The 20,125-nt window shown below is 55.3% G+C and overlaps 2 protein-coding genes across 2 annotated transcripts; both read left to right on the forward strand.

Moving 5' to 3' along the window:
• Positions 1–607: 607 nt before the first annotated feature.
• LOC128086426 (E3 ubiquitin-protein ligase TRIM7-like) lies at positions 608–5,930 on the forward strand. The gene is made up of 7 exons (XM_052695089.1): positions 608–1,044; positions 2,862–2,948; positions 3,394–3,624; positions 3,774–3,796; positions 4,037–4,152; positions 4,326–4,358; positions 5,263–5,930. Exons 1-7 carry the CDS (start codon positions 625–627, stop codon positions 5,772–5,774), a joined length of 1,422 nt encoding a protein of 473 aa, XP_052551049.1. The 5' UTR covers positions 608–624; the 3' UTR covers positions 5,775–5,930.
• A 97-nt stretch (positions 5,931–6,027) lies between these two features.
• Positions 6,028–19,142, forward strand: CDC25A (cell division cycle 25A). Its single transcript, XM_052695058.1, has 17 exons — positions 6,028–6,636; positions 6,721–7,030; positions 8,726–8,811; positions 10,883–10,937; positions 11,562–11,597; positions 11,737–11,773; positions 12,131–12,232; positions 13,022–13,132; positions 13,740–13,874; positions 14,468–14,542; positions 15,527–15,679; positions 15,947–16,039; positions 16,363–16,425; positions 16,514–16,612; positions 17,088–17,218; positions 17,318–17,429; positions 18,661–19,142. The coding sequence occupies exons 1-17, from the start codon at positions 6,525–6,527 to the stop codon at positions 18,799–18,801; spliced, it is 1,851 nt and encodes a 616-aa protein (XP_052551018.1). The 5' UTR covers positions 6,028–6,524; the 3' UTR covers positions 18,802–19,142.
• Positions 19,143–20,125: the final 983 nt, after the last annotated feature.

The raw sequence follows: 20,125 nt of genomic DNA on the forward strand, positions 1-20,125 counted from the left end.
CCACAGCCACATTCATGTACATGGGTGCACATGTAGTCAGAGGCAGACTTGCATTTGCACACACACACACATACACACATGCGCTGACATCCATCCCCATGCCAACATGGACGGACATACAGACACACGGACATCCCTGTGCCCACATGAGGACATACAGATGCACACATGTGGAGGCACACACACATGTACACACACACATGTACATGGACACAGATGTGCACACACACACACACACACACACAGATGTTCACATACACACGGAAGCACACACACACAGACACATGCACACACACGAACGCACATATGTACACACATGCACACGCAAACACACACAATGCACACACACACCTGCACACACGCACACACGCCTTGCACAGCACGCACTCAGCGCTATGTGAGCACACGGACGCTCCAGCAGCACGGAGCTCAGCCCGGAGCTCAGCCCGGCTCCGTCCCGTCGCAGCCCTGCAGGATTTGACGGCAGCTGCACGAGCCGGACCCCCCCCTTCTCCTCCCACCTCCCCACATCTTCCCCCTCCCCCCCCCCCCCCCAGCACAGTCCCCGCTTCCCCGCCCCGCGGCGGTTCCGCACCGCCCCCCCGTCCTGCCGCCGGCCCCGCCATGGCGCGGGCGCTGCGGGCGCTGGGCGAGCAGCTGCAGGCCGAGGCCACGTGCCCGCTGTGCCTGGAGCTCTTCTCCCAGCCCGTGCTCACCGCCTGCGGCCACAGCCTGTGCTCGGCCTGCGCTCGGCTCCTGCTGGGCTCCCCGCCGCGCCCCGCCGCCTGCCCGCAGTGCCGCGCCGCCGTGGAGCCCGGTTCGCTGCGGCCCAACTTCCCGCTGGGCGCCGTGGCCGAGCTGGCGGCCGCCGTGGAGGAGGCGGCGGGGGAAGAAGCGAAGCGGCCGCGATGCCCCGAGCACGACGAGGTTTTGGAGCTCTTCTGCCACAGCTGCTTTCGGGCGCTGTGCCCGCGGTGCCCCCGGGAGGCTCCGCGCTGCCGGCATCGAGCCCGGCCGGCGGAGGAGGCCGCGACGATAATGAGGGTAGGGGGACGGGAAGGGGGGTCGGGGGGGGGGTAACCCGGTATGGGGTTCCACCCCGTGGAGCCGCGGCAGCTCCAGCTGTAGGTGCGCGGGTCGGGGTCCCCCCTGGGCGCGGAGCCGGGGTGCCTCTAGCGTTAGAGGCACAGGCTGGGAACCCTTGTGGGTGTGGGTGAGGGTCTGTGCTGAGCGCGGAGCTGGGCCCCCCCCCCCCCAGGCACAGGTTGGGGTGCCCTCAAGGCACAGATCTGGGGTTCCTTTCAGGCAAAAATGTGGATCTGGGCCCTCTCTGGGCATGGGGGCGCAGGCCGGGGGTCCCCGCTAGGGACTGGTTGGGGTGTCTTCCAGACGTGGAGCTGGGGTCCCTTCTGGGTACAGGGACATGGCTCAGGGTCCCCTCTAGGCACAGATTTGGGGTCTCTTTCAGGCATAAATATGGGCCCCATCGAAGCACAGGCTTGGATCCCAGGCACAGGTTAGGGTCCCCTCTACATACAGATCTGGGTCCTGTCTGGGCACAGGTTCTTGTCCCACTGGGCACAGATAATGGGGCCCAATTCAGGTACAGATCTGGATCCCTTCTCAGCACAGGTTGGGGTCTCTGCCAGGCATGGAGCTGAGAGGCCCATCTGGCACAGGGGAATATAATGAGGTCCCCTCTAAGAACTGATCTGCAGCCCCATCCAGGCAGAGGTCTGGGATCCTATGTAGGCACAAATTTGAGTCCCCTCTGGGCACGGGTCAGGGTCCTTCTTGGGCATGGGTCAAGGTTCTCTCCATGTAGAAGCTGAGGTCCCTTCTGTGTGTGGGTTGGGGTGTCTGCCAGGCATGGAGCTGGGATCCCCCCTAGGCACAGGAGCACAGGTTGGGGTCCCCTCGAGGCACACGGAAGTGGTGTCCCTTTCAGGCACAACTATGGGTCCCGTCTACACACAGATCTGTGTATCCAGTGGGCACAGGTCAGGATCTGCTGAGCGCTGGCTGCAGTCCCCACTGGTCACAAGCATGTTCCCTCTGGGCACAAGTTGAGATCTCTTCCAGGTGTGGAGCTGGGGTCCCCTCTGGGCACAGATTTTGGGTCCATTTCAGTCACAGATATGGATCCTACCTAGGCACAGCTCTGGGCTCCTGCTGGGCTTTGTCTTGGGGCTCTTTTTGGACATGTGTCTGAATCTGTTCAAGGCACAGATGTGGGGTCCGTCTCCACACAGCTGGAGGTTCCCCCTGGGGCAAGGATGGAGGCCCATCCCCAGCTGCATGCTGGCTCCCAGCTGGCCCTGGGCTGTACTCCATGGCTCTGCTGCTCTGCTGGGGCTAACAGTTCTCCTGCCTCTTCCCTCTGCCTCCTCACCTCCCCCAGCCCCTCTCACCCCTCTGCAGCCCCTGAGCTCCCCAGCGCCCCATATGTCAGTAAGGCACTTCTATGTCACTCCAGAGAATTTAGGAGCACATCTGAGACACAGCTCTGCTGTTGCTCCAAACCTCTTCCCACAAATCCTGCTTCCAACACCAAAAGTTGTTTTTTCCTAATTAAAAATACCCACAAACATCAGGGTTTCCACATGACGCCGTTCCAGACGCAGCTCTGGCCAAAGCAGCTGTGTGCCAGGTGCTTTGCAGCCATGCACGGTGTGCTTGGGGTGAGCTGGAGGCTGGCACTGAGCTCAGCATTTCCCCTTGGGGTGAGCTCACAAATACACCGCACTCACCCCACGCTGCACAGCCGTGTTGTCTCCATAGGGCTGTTGGGTGTCACCGTCTTGCAAACGTAATGTTCCAAGTGCTGAAAGGATTTGCTTTTTCCTTTTTTTTTTCTCCAGGAAACACTCCAGAGCAATCTGGCATTTCTAGAGAAAGAGAAGGAAGAGTTTAATCCCGAAGGAGAAACCAGAAGTAACGTGCTGATGGTGTGTGCCCATCTCTGCCCTGCGCTCCCTGCCCGCTCACCCACCTCTTTGGGGGTGCAGCCCTTCTCCCCATTCATACTTACCTCCTTCTCCACAACAGCACTGCTGTTTCCTCTCTCCCACTCTGTCCATCCTTCTATATGTCAGTCCCATGTCTCCATCCATATATCCATCCCATATCTCCTTCCAGGTGTCCATCCCATATTTCCTTCCTTATGTCCATCCCATATCCCCTTCCATATGCCTGTCCCATCCATCCTGCTCCTCCTTCCGCTCATCCATCCTGTATATTTTTCCATATACCCATCTCCTATGTCCTGCCATCTGTCCATCCCGTATAACCTTCTGTACATCCACCCTTTTCCCTCCCAGCCTCTGTCTCCTCGCTGTGATCCCCTTCCCCTCCCCGCAGCAGACGGGGTGCTCAGGGCCGGGTGTCTCACAGGGGAAGGTGGCCTCAGAGCAGCAGAAGCTTCGTGCCGCCTTTGAGCAGCTGCAGCAGTTTCTGAAGGAGCAGGAGGGCACTCTGCTGGCCCAGCTCGATGAGGCACACGAGAGGCTGACCGAGCAGCACCAAGAGTACGTCTGCCGTGTTTCAGAGAGGAGGAGGCTGCTGGAGGAGCTGGTTGTGGAGATCCAGAAGAAACGTGACCAGCTGGCAGTTGAGTTCCTGACGGTGAGGCTGTGGTTGAGCTGAGGGATTTGGGTGACAAATCCCGGCGTCAAGCTGCTCCCCATCACTGTGCTACGTGCTGGAACTCAGCGCCTGGGGGCTGCGCTGCTCTGCAGTGCTGTAAGCCCTGACTGATGCTTTCTCTCTCCCAGGATATTGCTGGCATTCTGGACAGGTAAGAACTGTGCAGAGCACTGGGCAGGTGCTTGGAAACCTGCTGGATGCTGAGCAGCAGCACGCAGGAGGAGGTGGTTTTGCCCCACTAAGTAGTTAGGACCTAAGTGTGATGTGTCGGTGCCTGGGACGCACTGTGACCCCAGCCAGGCCCTGGGGAGTTGGGTGACATCTGTCCCCTCTGTTGTGCCCATTTCCCTCTGGCTCTGGATGTGGGCTCCCTGCAGGCTGTCTCCCTCAGGTGCATGGAAGCGAAGCTCCCTGTCCCAGAGCCGGTCTCCCCAGAGCTGCAGAGGTCAGTCAGCAACCTGTGCAAGATGAGCGAGCAGGTCCAGGCCGTGCTGGGTGACTTCAGAGGTAAAAAGTCAGCGAGCGATGCTGGATTTGCAGCCATGGTCCCAGTGGGCTCCAGGCTGAGGCAGCTCCCAGATGGGCACCACCGGAGTTCGGGGCTGCAGGAGCTGGGGGTGGGCTCTGCTTCTGACCCACACTTCCCAGAGCCCTCATGCATCTCCCTTTCCTTCCTGCAGTGAACCTGCTGAGCAAGTTGGACACAGAAAGAGGTAAGTTTGCTTAAGCTGGTGGGACAAATGAGAGAAAAACATTCCTGAAATGTTTCCTTGCCTCCTTAGGGCGGTGGTGGGTTCAAGGCACAACATCTAAATGCAATGGCCACCTAAAGCCGGGCCTCTTGCTTTTGCCTGCTGTACAAATGCAGGTCAGCCCTGTGCCAGAAACCACCCTGAGGTGCCACCACACCAAGTGACAGCTGGGCTGCGCTGGCTTGAGAGATCTTTTCATTCTTGTGCCATGATCTGGAAGACTTATGGGCCTATGCACACCCTGGGCCAACTTTTAGGCTCAGATTGGAAAAGCCTTGTGAGCAATCCCAGCAGCATGGTGGGGTTTGGGGCTGTTGTGTTCTGGTTGAAGCCATTTGCAGGCCGGCTGCTCCCTGCCCTCAGCATTGCAGATGATGAGTCTCAGTTTCCCCTGCACTGGGGTTTGGGATACGAGGCTCCAGGGCTCAGTGGAGGGCCTGAGGTGGTGACACTGAGTGGTGACACCTCTGAGGCCCAGGGTGACGTTCCATGTGGTCACGCAGCTCTGCAGGGAGGTGGCCTGGGTGCTCCCCAGAGCAGGGCTAGGAGCAGCAGAGCTCCCCATCACAGCAACCAGACTTGCCTTGCAGCCTTGCACTGCCTTGCAGCCTTACTCTGGGAAGCAGAGCAGCTCTGTCATGCTTAGACCTGGCTCTGTTCCTCTTGTGGGACTGATGGGGAGAACAGCAGGTGCGCCGTGCTCCATGTCTGTGCCCCCTGAGGAAGCTGTGGGTGCTGCATTTGTGGTGGGTCATGGTTGGATGCTGTACTCGTAGGACCTGTCCCAGCCCAATGGAAGAGGAAGGAAAGGTGCTGGCTGGTTTCTCAGCAGGCAGCAGGCTGATTCTTCTCTGTTGTGCATTAGTGAAGGTGTTGCTGGACCTCGAGACAGCAAGCCCGTACCTGACCATCTCAAGTGACTGCAGAACCCTGCAGATAGCAGAAGGACAGCAGGACCTCCCTGACACTCCCAAGAGGTTTACGGGCACTGCCAGCGTGCTGGGATCTGAGGGCTTCACGGCTGGGAGGCACTACTGGGAGCTGGAGGTTGGGGATGGGAACAACTGGGCTGTGGGGGTGGCCCTGGAGTCTGTGCAGAGGAAGGAGCCACTCAAGGTGGCTATGGAGAAGATCTGGGCCCTGCGGATGGACTGGGACAGCAGCTACACAATGCTGACCATGCCGCCCACCCCGCTGAGCCTGGAGGAAGAACCACGGCGCATCAGGGTCCATCTGGACTATGAGGCTGGGCAAGTAACCTTCTACAACACTGACAACATGCGACAGATCCTGCAGTTCAAAGTCTCCTTCAGCGAGAAGGTCTTCCCTTACTTCTGGCTCTGGCTGCCAGGAACCTACATCAAGCTGTGCTCCTGATGGAGTCGGTCACCCCTGCTCCCCTGCCCACGTCCTGGGTTGATGAGTATGGGGATGGCACAGCATCCATGCAAACTCACTGCACCTCTACCCTGGTCGTTGCTGCACTTCCTCCTGCTGAGTCCTTCAGAGCATTAAAATCATAGAATTGTAGAATCCCAGCATGGTTTGAGTTGGAAAGGATCTCTAAAGGCCACCCGGTCCAAATCCCTGCAGCACACAGGGATGCCCGCAGCTCCACCAGTGCTCCCAGCCCATCCCGTCTGTGGCGCCTGCAGGGATGAGCACCGCGCCTCTGTGCAGCGCTCAGCACCCCGAGCGTGTGAACTCCCTCCTCACATCCACATGAATCCCCCCTTTTGGTTTGCAGCCATTTCCCTTTGTGCCATCCCACAGCCCTGCTGCAGAGCCTGCCCCCTTCCTTCTTACAGCCCCCCAGGGTCTGTGCCCGCTGTGCGCTGCCCAGGTCCCTCTGCTGGTGTGTGCACGGCACGGCACGGCTCGGTGTCACGCGCTGCCGAGGGGCCGTTTGTGCTGTTTGTCGCACGCGTCTCCGTGGCTCTGCATCTTTCTGCTCCGCCGCCATCTTCCTGCGGGCAGTGCTTGCCGATTGCTTTCACAAAGATCTCTTTTGACCAGAGGTGACACGGTGAGAGCTCGTTGGCTCGCCAAGGCCCGGTTTTTGCTTTATATTGTGCGAGTTCTTCCTCATCTTCCCTTTTTTTTAATATCCTTTCGGGCCGAGTAGGGATGGGGCGAGACGCGTCTCTGAGGCAGAGGACTACATTTCCCAGCATGCGCCGGCGAGGCGGGCAACGCGTTCTCGGCGGCTGCACGCCGGGAAATGCAGTTCCACAGCCAGGTCAGTGGGATAACCTCTCCCTATTGGACAGATCGCCTGCCAATCAATAGGGAGTCGGCTCCTCCCTCCTCTCCGATTGATCAGAGGCGGGGAGAGCTGAAGAGAAAAGCCCTCCCTCTCCCCGCGCTGCTCCGAGGAGGCTTCTGATTGGTGGAAAGGCGGTTTGGCGCCAGCGACGGGTAGCGGCCGGGGTCAAAGCGGCGCGGGCGGCGCTGACAGCAGGACGGTCGCGCTCTGCGCTGCTCGGCCCCATGAATCCCGCACCGGCCGCCTCCCGCCGCCGCCTCCCGCACGTCTCTTCGGCTTCCCCCGCCGCCGCGGTCAAGTCTCTCTTTCCCGCCGAGCTCTCGCCGGTGTCAGATCTCCGCCTCACTATGGAGCAGCTGGGACACGGGTCAGTCAGAGCCCACCGAGGCCCTCTTTTACCCCCTCGCCCCTTAACCGGCGCCTCCGGGTTCTCCGTTTCTCCCCTCGGCCCCGGAGCGAAGCCTGCAGGTCCCTCTCCGCCCGCTTACAGCGGTGAGGCCGGCAGGGCTTCCCTCGCAGCCCCGGCCTGGGGCTCTTCACGCTTCGCTCCCCTCCGACGCACGGACAGAAAGGAGCCCTTCCTCCCTGGCCCTCGAGTACCGCGTTCACGACGCCGTATTCCAGCCCCCTCGACTTCCTCCCCAACGGCGCCTCGAGGCCCCGTTTCTCCCCGCTCCAACCTAAGCCCTCGAGGATTTCTTCGGTCCCTAATTCCGCGGCCCAGGGCTCTCCCTGCTCCGTACCCCCTTACGGAGCCTTCGATGAGCCTTTCCCCATCTTCTTTTTCCCCATCCAAACCGAGGCCTCCAGGATCTCAGCAGCCCCCAAACCGAGGCCTGGTGATCCCCCACCCCAAACGGAACACGGGGCAGTTCTTTCCTTGCCGCCCCCAAGTCGAGACCCCGCTCCTCCCAGCCCTACCGTGTCTCTTCTTCCCCCTGCTGCTCACAGCGCCTCTCGCCTCCCCTCCCGCCCTGCTCTCCTGCCCACACTCGGTGCCGGCCCATTCCCACATCCCCACGTGCCACCATCTTCCCTCGCTCTGCTCTGGCCGTCTCATCTCATCCCACTATGTGGGCGCTTTTCCTGCTCTGCAGTTTGCTTCTCCTGTGGCTCCCTTCTCACTCTGACCTCCTGCTCAGTCCTGAGTGCCCTGCCGGTATTTCTCCTTTGCTGCTTGCTTTTAGATGGTTCTTATTTCTGTATTCAGCCCTGTGATCCTTCCCACCTTCAGATTCCAGGGATTCCTGCTGAGGACTCCCACCGGGCCCTTCCATGTTGGGTGTTCTGCCCTGTGGCTTTGCACCTCCACCTTGTGCCCTGCTTCATCTTTTGAGTTGATCAGTACGATAAGAGCAGCCCCACTCGGTAGCTTTTTCCCCCATTTAAAGGTGATGCAGAGGAATGCCCTGTGTGATGCCTGTATTTTCTGCACCAGGGCTGCCCATGTGTGTGAGCAGTACGTGCCCACAGTGCTCCTGCACCCAGGAAGTGGGGGGGCTGCACCCATTGATGTTGGTGGGCAGGGAAGGGCTTGGGCTCAAGTTTGAACTTTAGCAACTTCTCTGCTTCAAAAAAAACCCACCAAAAACAAATCCCCAAAACCAAAACAGGCCAAACCCCCCAGTTCTCAACTCAAAGCTCGTTTTCTATATGCGGAACAATCATGAAATCAGTGCTGGGGAGGAGGTTACAGTCCTGGGAGAGATAATGGGCTGCTGATAGGGGTGTTCCCAGAGCACAGTTTGGGAGGTGCTGCTGTGCCCCCAGGCACCAATATCACACTCCACAAAGTGGTTTTAGTCCTGAACTTCTATTGCAAGCTGTTATTTTGTTCTATTAAATCCTTTGTTTGTGAAGACACAAGAGCATGAGAGGCTCTGAAATGGTCAGAGGAGAAAAAACCCCACAAAACCTCCTGGTTTTTGTGTTGTGCAGAAGGCTTGGTGGTGTGGTGCAAGGTGACTGAAAGGGCCCTCAGTCCTGTGCTGTATGCCTGCTCTCTTGTGCTCCTGTTTTGTATTTCTCACTTAAAAAGCATTTAAAAATCCTTCTTTTACAGTCAGCATGAAAATACTGCACAAGACCTGGGAAACAAGAGTGCCAATGGTTTGCAAAGAACAGTGTCCTCAGAATCAACAGACTCAGGTATGGTGTTCTCAGTGAATCATGAGGAAGGAATGGGAAGCACTGCATTCTCACTCTTCTTACAGTTTTGAATATAGAAATAGTGCTGCCTTTGGTCCCTGCAGCCATTTCTCACCCTCACGCTTGTGGAGGAAGGCAGGCTTGTTTCTGTTGCTCAGCAGGCCTCCTGCAGCCCATATTTTGGGATGTTTTCTCTTCTAATTGTCCTAGACTGTGTTTGCAGTGAGGTTTGCATGGAGGAAAAACTGGTTCTGGCTCCAAAGGGGGCCTGGCAGAGAGAGCATTTCTTTTTGCTTCTTATTACAGAATGGTTGGGTTGGAAGGGAGCTCAAGGATCACGAAGCTCCAACCCCCCACCAATGCAGGGCCACCAACCTCCCCATTGCACAGCAGCCCAGGCTGCCCAGGGCCCCATCCAACCCGGCCTCCAACACCTCCAGGGATGGACGGGGCATCACAGCCTCTCTGGGCAGCTGTTCCAGCCCCTCCCCGCTCTCACAGCACACAACTTCCCCTCACATCCAACCTCCAGCTGCCCTCCCTCAGCTCCAAACCATTTCCCTCGTCCTGCTGCCATCTCCCCTTGCACACAGCTGACTCCCCTCCTGGCTGCAGGCTCCCTTCAGGCACTGCAGGCTGCACTGAGGTCACCCCGCAGCTTCTCTTCTCCATGCTGAACAAGCCCAGCTCCCTCAGCCTGTCTTTGTAGGGAGGTGCTGCAGCCTCTGAGCATCTTTGTGGCTCCTCTGGCCCCTCTCCAACAGCTCCCTGTCCTTCTTGTCCTGGGGGCTCCAGACCTGGACACAGCACTGCAGATGGGACCTCACAGGAGCAGAGCAGAGAGGGACAATCACCTCCCTGTCCCTGCTGCCACCCCTCTGCTGATGGGATGATGATGAATCCTTTTAGGATCACTGTTAGATGTGGCTGCTGACCTGTTTTTTGCTCTGTGCTCCAGAGAGACAAACTCCACTGTGTCAGTGCTGTGTGCTGGTACCTTGCTGCTCTGCGCTATGACAGCAGTAGGCCTGCACCTTGTTGGGAGTGGGTCAGCCCTTGCAGAAGAGCTGGCTGAGAATGAGTGCTGCTCAAGGTGGCTGAGGCAGGCTGCCCCAGTGAGCTGGTGCTGCCCTGTGAGTGCTCCTGGCTGTGCTCTGGAAGCTGAGGTTGCATTCTGCTGCTTGCTGTTGGGACGCAGCACGTATCTGCCTTCAGCTCACTATGGGACCAGGTTGAGTCCCCCTTTGGAGGGTGATAACTCTGAGGTGTTGGGCTGTGGTTTCTCTCTTTAAAGGCAAGCTGTGCTACCCTGCTGTGCATGCTCTCGTGGAGGCTGCCAAGCAGGGTTTCTCTTGTGGCTTGGGTTTTGTCTGTGGCTTTCTGCTTGTGTGCGCTGATGTGAGTCTCACAGGCTGGGGAGCTGTTGTAGTACAGATGCTTATTGAGAAGTTCTCTTTATTTTTCTTCTTCAGATGAGGTGACTTTTATCAGTGGAAATGAAATAAGGTATTACCCTGTGACTTGTGGAGTGGGGAGAGCTTTTGATGTGTCACTGTCTCTCTCAGTGATGGAAATCAGTGCTTCCACCTGAGTTTCTGCACCAGAGTCTCTATGCAGTACTTCAGCCTTCAAAGGAAGCACTAAAAAGCAAGTGCAGCTGGCAGGCTGCATGGAGATAAGGAACTGAACTGGCTGCATTTCTGCTGCTTGGCTCTCTTCTCCTCTTCCCATCTCCTTAGCAAATCACAAGTGTTACAGAATGTTTAGGATTAAGGTGCTGAGCTGGGTGCCCGTTGTGTTACTCAGGTCAGTTCTGTGTGGCTGTGGGCTCAGATCACAGAGGCTGTATCTGGCAGTGATTAGAAGCTGCTGTGTGGTGGTGATGTTGTGCTTGTGCTGTGCATGGAGTGCTTGCCTTTATTTCGGTGTGCTGCTGGGTGCAGAGGACAGCTTTCCGTGCCAGTTTCAGTCTGAACTCAGCACCTTTGGAGGAGCCTTACGGCCATGCCCAGCACTTTGTGTTCCTGTGGGCCGAGCCGGGGCTCACCATGAATTGCTGTCTGTTCTGCAGGTTGTGCCTTGGACTCTCCTGGCACTCCGACCCCCAGCGACATCAGAGAGGAAACGTATGTAAGCAGCTGCTCAGCCTGAGCTCAGCAGCTTCACGTTGCGCTGTTAACAAATGTGGGCTGATGAGAGGCTTGACGTGGCTTCTCCTTTGCTCTTATTTTACCTCCTGGAAGGCTGTGCTCCCAGCTCTGCAAGTGCAGGCTGCCTTGCTGTGCTGTCTGCCCCAGAGCTCGCAGCTCAGTGAGCTGAGGCAGCCTGCAGTGGAAGCTGCAGTTTGCTCTGGGTCCTTAACTGGGAGCTTCTGCCTGGCTGTGTCCTGATTCCGTGCAGTTGCTTTTAGCATGCAATTTGTCTCTTGATCAGCTTTAAATGAACACGTTTCCTAATCTTCCATCCCGGGGGTGGGGGGCAGATGCCTTTGGTCCTCGATTTCCCCAGCTTTTCTCTTGGCACCGGCTTCGTGTCTAATCAATGCTGGAAGTCCTTTGAGGAAAGGGGGGAGAGTGGGATTCCAGCAAGAGCTTTGAGAACCAGAGTGGGATAAGCTGGCCATAAATACCTTTTGAGATGGACAGCGTTATCAGGAAGCATTTGGCTCCTGTTTGCTCTGTGGCTTAAAACAAGGTTGATTTTTGAGCATGCTGTCCTTTGTTGTTAACTGTGGGGCATTTCTCTTTCAGATTTGAGAAGGCAATTCTTGCATCTAGCAGGCTGAAGTAAGTATTCTCCTGTCTGACTTCTAGTCACTGCTGTGGGTTTGCCTCCAGCCTTATAGTCCTGCAAAAAGGGAGCGTTGCTCTCATTACTGTCTTACAAAAGGAAATGTTGGAAGTAAATGTGTTCTTCTCATTGCAGCCTTCGACTGCCTCTCAGAAGAATACATTCACTGCCGGTGAGTGAGGAGGTGCTGACCCTGCAGGAGTGTTAAAGGGTTTGCTGTGCTGACTGTTTGTAGTTGGGAACCTCCCACATCTTGCTCATTTACGCTCTTCTAGAGCAGCTGTTATGGTATTGATTGAAAACTGAAAGCTGGGGCTTAATGAACTTGAAATCTAGTTTGTGTGTTGGCTGCAAGATTTCTCCTGTGTAGCTTTGTTTGTAATGCAGCTGAAACCCCTGCACACAGCCTGCACTCACTTGCAAAAGAAGAGCTCACAGTGTCACTAATGCCCCTCCTGTGCTTAAGATGTACTTGTGCACAGGCTGCACTGCGTGGTGCTTAACTAGCACTTCTGTCTGCACTGTCCAGCAAAGACTCCTGGGCTCCAGTCCTGCTCTGAAGAGAAGCCATTCGGATTCCACGGATTGTAATGCTTTTCAGCTCCTAGAACAGAATGAGAATAAGGAGAATGTGAGTACTGCATGTCTCTGGAGGTGGTGTGCTGTGAGAGGCGGCGCTGAGGAATCTGCACTCCTCGTGGGGTGGGAGAGGTTTGGGAGCTGCTGCCAGGCTGCAGGGCATCACAAAGCTTTGTGCAGCTCAGCTTAGAGAAAGCTGCAGCAAAGTGGAAGGCGCTGATTGCGGTGACTGCAAGCTGATAATAGGTTAATAGCAAGGAGGGAGGCTTTAATTGTACAGCTTCTTCCTCCTTGCTGTAGCACCTGGCTCCTCTTGGTCTGCGGCAAGGCAAAAAGCTTCCATAACGCTGTCTGGGTAATGGTGCCTCCAGGAGGCTGCCCAGATCTCCATACCTTCTTTCAGCCCCAATGTGGGGAGCTCTGGTTCCTCAGCAGCACGGCTGGGCCGTGATCTTTGTGCTGTGGGAGGCCTTGCTGCTGGCAGTGCTGTGTGCAGGCTGCTGACAGGCCCAGCGCCATCACCCAGCAGCAGGCCAAGTTCTGCTCAGCAGGCTGCAGCTGTAGCTGCCTTACCGTGGCTTCTTTAGCAGAGAACAGAAGAAAACCAAAATGCCTTGAGCCTGCAGGTAGTGGGGTGAGAACTTGGTTGTGTTAGGTGAATCACTGAATGTTTTCAAAGCAAAGATGTTACAACGCACTCAGACTGTTGCTGTTTGGCAGCGGGGAGCTTGAATTCAAAACGTCAGGTAGCTTAAATGGGGAGAAAGGAGGTACAAAGGTCCTGGCAGTGTGCACAGCTCATTATTTTGGTAAACTGATCGCTTTTCTCTCTTCAATTCAGGAGTCATTTGAGTTTAAGAAGCCAGCCAAGCCAGCTTCTCGGAGTTCTGCACACATCCATGATGGGAAGAGTGTTCTTGGCCAAAGGCAGAACTCAGCCCTGGCTGAGGAGGTAAGACCTCAGTGATCTTGGTAGTCATTCTATCCTCTGCTACCTGCTGGCAGGAGGAAAAACCGTGTTGTGGCTGTGTTCTGGGACAGTGCTGTTAATATCATCACTATTCGTGTGCCCAAAAGGGAAGCTTATGTCTGTCAGATGTGAAAATCTGTTTTGTTTGGCTGAGACACTGGGCAATGCTGAGCTGTGGCTGTGGCACAGAGCATCCAGTGAGTGGATAGCAGTGCAGAGTAGCTGCTGTTGGATCCTTGCACAGAAACAGAGCCTGGGGCCGAGTCCTGTCTGTGCTTGTTGAATCTGGTAGTGCTTCATCTCAGTGCTCCTGACAGAGTTGATATTAATTCCTGTTCCTCTGCCATCATCTGTTCCTCTCCTTCATCCCTTCACTATCCAGTGTTTCCAGATAGGGGCCCTATTGATTGACCAGGCTGATGGACCAAATAAAGTATGCGGGCTTGGTTTGGGGTTTGCTCAGGTCAGTGCATTCGAGGTGCTGGATTAGCCACTATCTTAATCACCACGGTGAGATGGCACTGTTTCCATCTGCAGCATCCTGCTGTAAAGAAGAGGAATGTTGTTAAAACTAAACGTTTTGTCTCAGTTTCCCAGTCAAGAAATGCCCACGGGTGAACTGGAAAACTACAGGCCAGCTTTCCTGCAGCAGCCTTCCCTGACCTGCTCTGAAAGCGAAGATGACGACGGATTCCTGGAGCTCTTAGATGAGCAAGATCTGAAAGTAGGTACCAAAGAAATGTGATGCTCTTCTAACATCAGCTTTGTGTAACATGGAGTCCACAGCACACGCACGTTCTGGTGGTAATTCAGACTGCAGGTAGGCAGGCACGAGGGATTCCTGAGAGACTCAGGGGTGTTTCTCAACTCTTCAGTTGTAGCATCTGTTCTGTGCTGATCCCTCGTGCAGGTGATGGGGTTTGCTTGGTGTGTGAACAGCAGTCAGAGAGGTATTGCTGTTCCTACTGAGTTGTGGAGCCGTGGAGGATGACTGGAAGAGTTGGTGTTTTCTTTAGGAACTCACTGAGGGAGCTGAAAGTGATATTTGCTTTCAGAAGTCCAGTTCCTACTGAACTGGACTTGCTTAAGGCTTTGGGAGGGCGTCGTTTTATCAGTGAACGAATTGATTTAACTTATCCTTTCCAATGGGGCTCAGCTCATCTCCCAGTGAAATAACAGAGCCGGTAGCAGAGTTCTTAAAACTGCTCAGGCAGCTGAATTCAGCTGTAAAGTTTACCCAAGCTTACAGGAGCTTCAGGTATTTACAGCATCTGTCAGCAGAGAGGCAGATGAGAGCCAACTGTCTTTGTTTCTCAGAACGATGAGGAGATGCCATCCGACGTGGCGAGCCTCTGGACCGCGCCGCTGGTTGGCAGGAGGCCGGACAGCCGGGTGAGTGCTGTGCTCACAGAGCTCGAGGTGCTCTGATCCTGTACCTCAGCCACAAAACAGGGCAGTGTGAGACCCCTGCAGGACTGTGTTCCTGTTAAGCCTGCTGCCTGGGAGGCTGTGCCAGTGTAGGGCAGTGCTCTCAGTGGTGTGCATCCACGGGAACTTGCTTTTTACACAGACACTTAGAAATGGGGGGAGAGCTTGACTTCCCTTATCAGATACTGGCGTATCTTGAATACAGCCTTATCTGGAATGCCTGTAGCCCAGACTTCAGGTAATAGACTGTGAGGGCAATGCAGGCTCCGACAGCAGGCTCAGAATCTGCTGTTGGATGGTCTGCTGGTTGATACAAAGCATTCTGCCAGCACACAGCGTTGTGCTCTGAGCTCGTCTGTCCTCACAGCCAGAAACAATTGTTAGTGGGAATGTAAGCCCCCAGTGTAGGTGATCCTGAGCACATCCTGCTGTTGCTGTGCTGTGACAGCACCTTAGATGAGCCAAACTTTACTGCAGTCATATCGTATCATATAGAATAGTTGGGTTGGAAAGGACCTCAAGGATCACAAAGCTCCAACCCCTCTGTGCCATGCAGGGCCACCAACCTCCCCATTGCACAGCAGCCCAGGCTGCCCAGGGCCCCATCCAACCTGGCCTCCAACACCTCCAGGGATGGACGGGGCATCACAGCCTCTCTGGGCAGCTGTTCCAGCCCCTCCCCGCTCTCACAGCACACAACTTCCCTGACATCCAACCTCCAGCTGCCCTCCCTCAACTCCAAACCATTTCCCCTTGTCCTGCTAATACCATATCATCATATCATGGAATGACTTGACGTGGGAGGGACCCTAAGGATCATCAAGCTTCCACCTCTCTGCTGTAGGCAGGGCTGCCAGCATTTGATGCTAGGCTGGGTAGTCTGGAAGTCTGAGGCCTGCTTAGTTTCTCGTCTTGGTTTTTGCTGGACATCTTCTGTCTCTCCCCCAGGCCAGGCGATGCCGCCTCTTTGGCTCTTCGTCTCTGCCCAGCGGTGTGGGCAGAACCACCCAGAAAAGAATGGAGAGGTCCCAGGAGGAGAGTTCTCCAGGGAAAAGCAAGAAGAGGAAAAGCCTGCCTGGAGCACAGTCTGAAGACTCAGGGGTTGGTGGCTTGGTGCTGTGGTGCAGGGCTCTCGTTTGTGAAGGTCACTGGGGCTGAGCTGCTGGGCTTACTGGGGGAGCTGCTGCTCTGACAGTGGTGTGGGGCTGACGGAGGTGGCGCAGGGGCTTTGTGCTCTGAACCCTTATTGATCCTAAGGGGAAGCTGTGCGTCAGGCTGTCAGTAAACGCTGCCTCTTCTCTTACCCTATGGGGAAGGAGTCTCATGCCATCAGTGTTTGGCATTCATCTCTAACCTCTCTTCTTCTAGAACACAAAAATAGTAAAGACTCAATCCTCTGCAGCAGAAATTGAGAGCATTTTGGCCAGTGACCAGAGGGACCTTATTGGTGACTTCTCAAAGGTAATCACGTGCTTTGGTTTAATGGTCTCTTTTAGAGAGGTGAAGTAAAGCTCTTCCCTTCTTCGCAGTGCGTCCCCAGCCCCTGGGGGCTGCCAGTGGGAATGGTGCTGTCTTAGGTCAGTCCTGAAGTGATTTCTGCAAGATCTTCAGTGCAGGAGCCAAAGAAAAGCTGTGCCCCTGAACCCTGGGGTTGTGGACTTTTGAATGTTACGCTTAGCTTGAGAAATCCTTGTCAGTGCAGCATGTTCTGAAGCTGACTGCTGGGTGCTGAGTGTGTGGCTCACTGCTGGAATGTTCTCTGCTGAATGCTGTCTGTTTTCTAGGGTTATTTGTTCCACACTGTTGATGGGAAGCATCAAGATTTAAAGTACATTGACTCGGAAATGGTACGTGCTCTGGGGACAGCGAGGCATTCTTCAGTAATTAAAAAAGCCCTCTAAACAATTAAAGTGCTTCTTTCTTTTTTCTTTTCAGATTGTGTCTGTCCTGACTGGGAAGTTTGCAAGCTTCATTAAGCAGTGTGTGATCATTGACTGCCGCTATCCGTACGAGTACGAAGGAGGACACATCAAGGTGTGCTGTGGTAGTGGGAGAGCAAAGGCAGAGCGCATGGAACGGCAGCCCTGGGCTCTCGGTGTGCCTTTGTGCTGTTTGGTCTGCACACACACCTGGTTTGTGCTCTGTAAGGGGGGGGAACTGCTTCCCTGCTCCAGGGCAGGGTGCATCACCTGCAGTGCCCAGCATCCTCACCTCTGAGGTGCTGGTGGGAGTACGATGCTTCACTGAACGCACGGTCTTTTGCTATAGAATGAGTGGCTGTGGGGGTGTTGTTAAAGCTTGTTGCTCTTTAAGCTTGCTGCCCCTCTGCAGTACAGTGAGTGAGATCCAGCAGGCCGCCTCCAGCTGCTGGTGGGGCCCTCTGGGATGGGAGGCGGTGCGGCACTGGGCTGCGTGCGGTGTCTGCTTTGCTTTGAGGCTTTGTCCCCAGTATCAAGAGAGGGTTGGCACGAGTGGGATGGCGCCCATTGCTTACCGGCTGCCTTCACAGGGTGCTGTAAACCTCCACATGGAGGAGGATGTGGAAGATTTCCTGCTTAAGAACCCCATCCCTCCCTCCAAGAACAAACGGGTGATCGTTGTCTTCCACTGCGAGTTCTCCTCGGAGCGGGGGCCCCGCATGTGAGTTACCCCCAAACCCCACGTGAGCTGTGGAGGGCAGGGGAGGCACTGCTCCCCCTGCAGCTTAATGCCATCTTTAACACGGGCTCTCGTCTGCAGGTGCCGCTTTGTGAGGGAGCGGGACAGGCTGGGGAATGAGTACCCCAACCTGCATTACCCTGAGCTCTACGTCCTCAAGGGGGGGTACAGGGACTTCTTCCTGCGGTGCCGGGTAAGTGACGCCCCCTGAAGCTCCACGTTTCTGCTCTCAAAATACCTGAACCTCAAATCAGACTTTCTGTGGAGCAGAGAGTGTTTTTCCTGGGGTGTTTTTCTTTCTGCTGTTTCACAGCACAGCCCTGCACTGAGAGCAGTCAGAACTTGGCAGCAATAGTGCCTTCATTTCTCTAAGCCAATTCCATACCTCAGAACTGCCTCGCTGCCATGGCCAGGAGGCTTTTAATGTTTCTAGAGTAATATATGAAACTGTTTTGTCTTTCTGTAGCAACTAGGAGTTCAAAATATTACATAGAGAAAGAGTTTAAGACTTTTCTCCTAGACTTTGCAGGCTAGGTGAGAGACCTGGCAGTAATTTCTCTATGACACATGGAAACCTCAAGCCTTGTGCTGTACTAAAAAAGCAAAATCAGAAAACTTGAGCTCTGAGTTTCCAACCTATCCTTCCATGGAGGAGACCAATAAGTGCCAGTGGCTCTTCCCATCACAGTGCTCCTCATTCTGCTTCTGCAGCACTTCAGTCACTGTATGCCATTTCTCCCTGTCTGATGCTATGAACCTTGGCCTGCCTCTCACTTCAGTCCCTCCCAGGGCCTCACACTTTGGACCATCTCTTAGATTCTCTGCTTGGAGAACTGCTGCAGTTCCAGGCAGATGTGAGATGCTCATCCTCCCTGCGCCCATGTTTGTGGGGCAGGGCAGTGCTGTGTGCTGCTCCCCATGTGTGATATCCCAGCACTTGGGTTGCTGCTGTTCACAGTGGTGGGTGCTGCTGTGCTTTGGCCCTGTGTGGCTGTGGGTGCCTCAGGATTGTTCTGGCTCTGGGCTGGAGGGCCTCGAGGTGGCAGCATGGGACAGCTGATGGCGGAGTTCCATGTGCTGCTCTGTGAGATGGGGGCTGGCTGAGCCAGACAAGCAAGTGTTCCAGATCTGTATGACTTCAGGGTGAATGCTGAATATACTTGGCTTGCTTGTGCTGTATATTGAAGTCTGCCAAAAGGCTTGAGGTGAGAGCTCTGTCTGCAGGGCCAAAAGTGCTTTCTTTGGTAACCCTCGCTTCAGAAGTAGCTGTAATCTGAAGATCGCTGGGCCTTGCTCAGCAGTATCTGATGTGGGGCTCCTTGTGGTTTGTTCTGGTGGCAGCGGTGTCAGCAGCTCTGCTGGCTGTGCTCAGAGCCTGTGACACAGTCAGATGAGAGCAGAAACGAACGCGTTTCTTCCCCCAGAGCTTCTGTGAGCCCCAGAGCTACCGCCCCATGCACCACGAGGACTTTAAAGAAGACTTGAAAAGATTTCGCACCAAGAGCCGAACCTGGGCCGGCGAGAGGAGCAAACGGGAGCTGTACAGCCGCCTGAAGAAGCTCTGAGGGCCAAAAAAGTGAACAAAGACTGCATCCCGTGGCGGGGGGAAGGCTGCAGCCTGCTCCTTGCTGGTGGTTATCTGGTGTTTGCTCTCATCTCTTGGGGAATCCAATCCCATCCTGCTGGGAATGCTGCGGTCACCGCTGGAACTGAGCAACCTGGGAGCTGGCTTTGGGGCTGTGTGCTGCTCCATGGGAACGACTTTGCACATCACCACATCCCCCAGCTGGTGGAGGAGGCTGCGGTGCCTTGCGTGGGGCACGGCTGGGGCGAGCAGTGAGGGTCTTTTAGTGCTGGTAGCTTTTTAAATGCCTTGTTTTAATTTAAATACAGTCCGACCAAGCTTTATGGTGCTGCGGTTGAATCATCTGGGTTGTGCTGGAGGCTTGGTTCTGCTGTGGGGGGCAGGGGTGGGGTTCATTCTTTCTCTGGGCTTTGATTGGGTTTTGGTGAGGTGAGGAAATGGTTCTTTACAGCTGGGGCTCCCACGTGGTACTGCAGGAGCCCTCCAGACAAAACCCTGTGGGAAATGGTGTGTTTTGTGCTATCGTGTTCTCACTTACTGAACTGCTTTATTTCCTAACGACTTGAATGTAGCTGCTGTTCTGAGGAGGGTGGTGCTTCAGAGTGGGCAGTTTCTGGGACCTGACGTGGGTTCTGATGATGTGTGATGATGATGGGATGGCGCGGGGTGGCTCAGGAGGGCTGGGAGCCCATGCTGTGTTCCTGTGGCCGCTGGGCATTTTGTTGTGAGACTTCTGAAGGGAGCACATGGATCCATCAGCGTGCCTCTGGCTGCTCTGCAGACGCTCCTGCTGCTCTGTATTTGCCTTCAGCCACCTCTCAAGTAGCAAAGCTTCTCCTGCTGAGAAATGGGAATCCTTCTGGAGGGAAGAGGAGTTCTGCAGCCAGCACTGCCTCTAGCAGGGCGCTCCATCACCCCCCTGGAACAGAACTCACGGTTCCACAGAGTAGCAGGGCTGGTGCTAAAGCTGTGCTGCTGCTGCTTGTGTCACAACCTCAGTGACAGCAGGGCAGGGCTGCTGCTTTGCTATGGCTCTGCTGTGCTGCACAGAGCTCTTCCTCCATGCCCACATGGTGCTGCAGGAGCGTGGCCTGGCAGCTGTGCTGCTCCCATTGCAGATACCTCACAGCTCAGCCTGCTCTGTGGGAGCCCCTTTCCTGTGCCCTTCTGCAAAAAACAAACAAACAAAAAAAATGGTGCCTTAGGTGGAATTCTGACTTTATCTTGTGTTTTGTTGTGTTTTTTTTTTAATGTTTTTTAAACTGCTGTTCACACCTTGCAGAACAGGGAGGACGCATTTGAAC

This window comes from Tympanuchus pallidicinctus, unplaced genomic scaffold (genome assembly GCF_026119805.1).
Source record: "Tympanuchus pallidicinctus isolate F22 unplaced genomic scaffold, pur_lepc_1.0 scaffold3, whole genome shotgun sequence".
Lineage (NCBI taxonomy): Eukaryota > Metazoa > Chordata > Aves > Galliformes > Phasianidae > Tympanuchus > Tympanuchus pallidicinctus.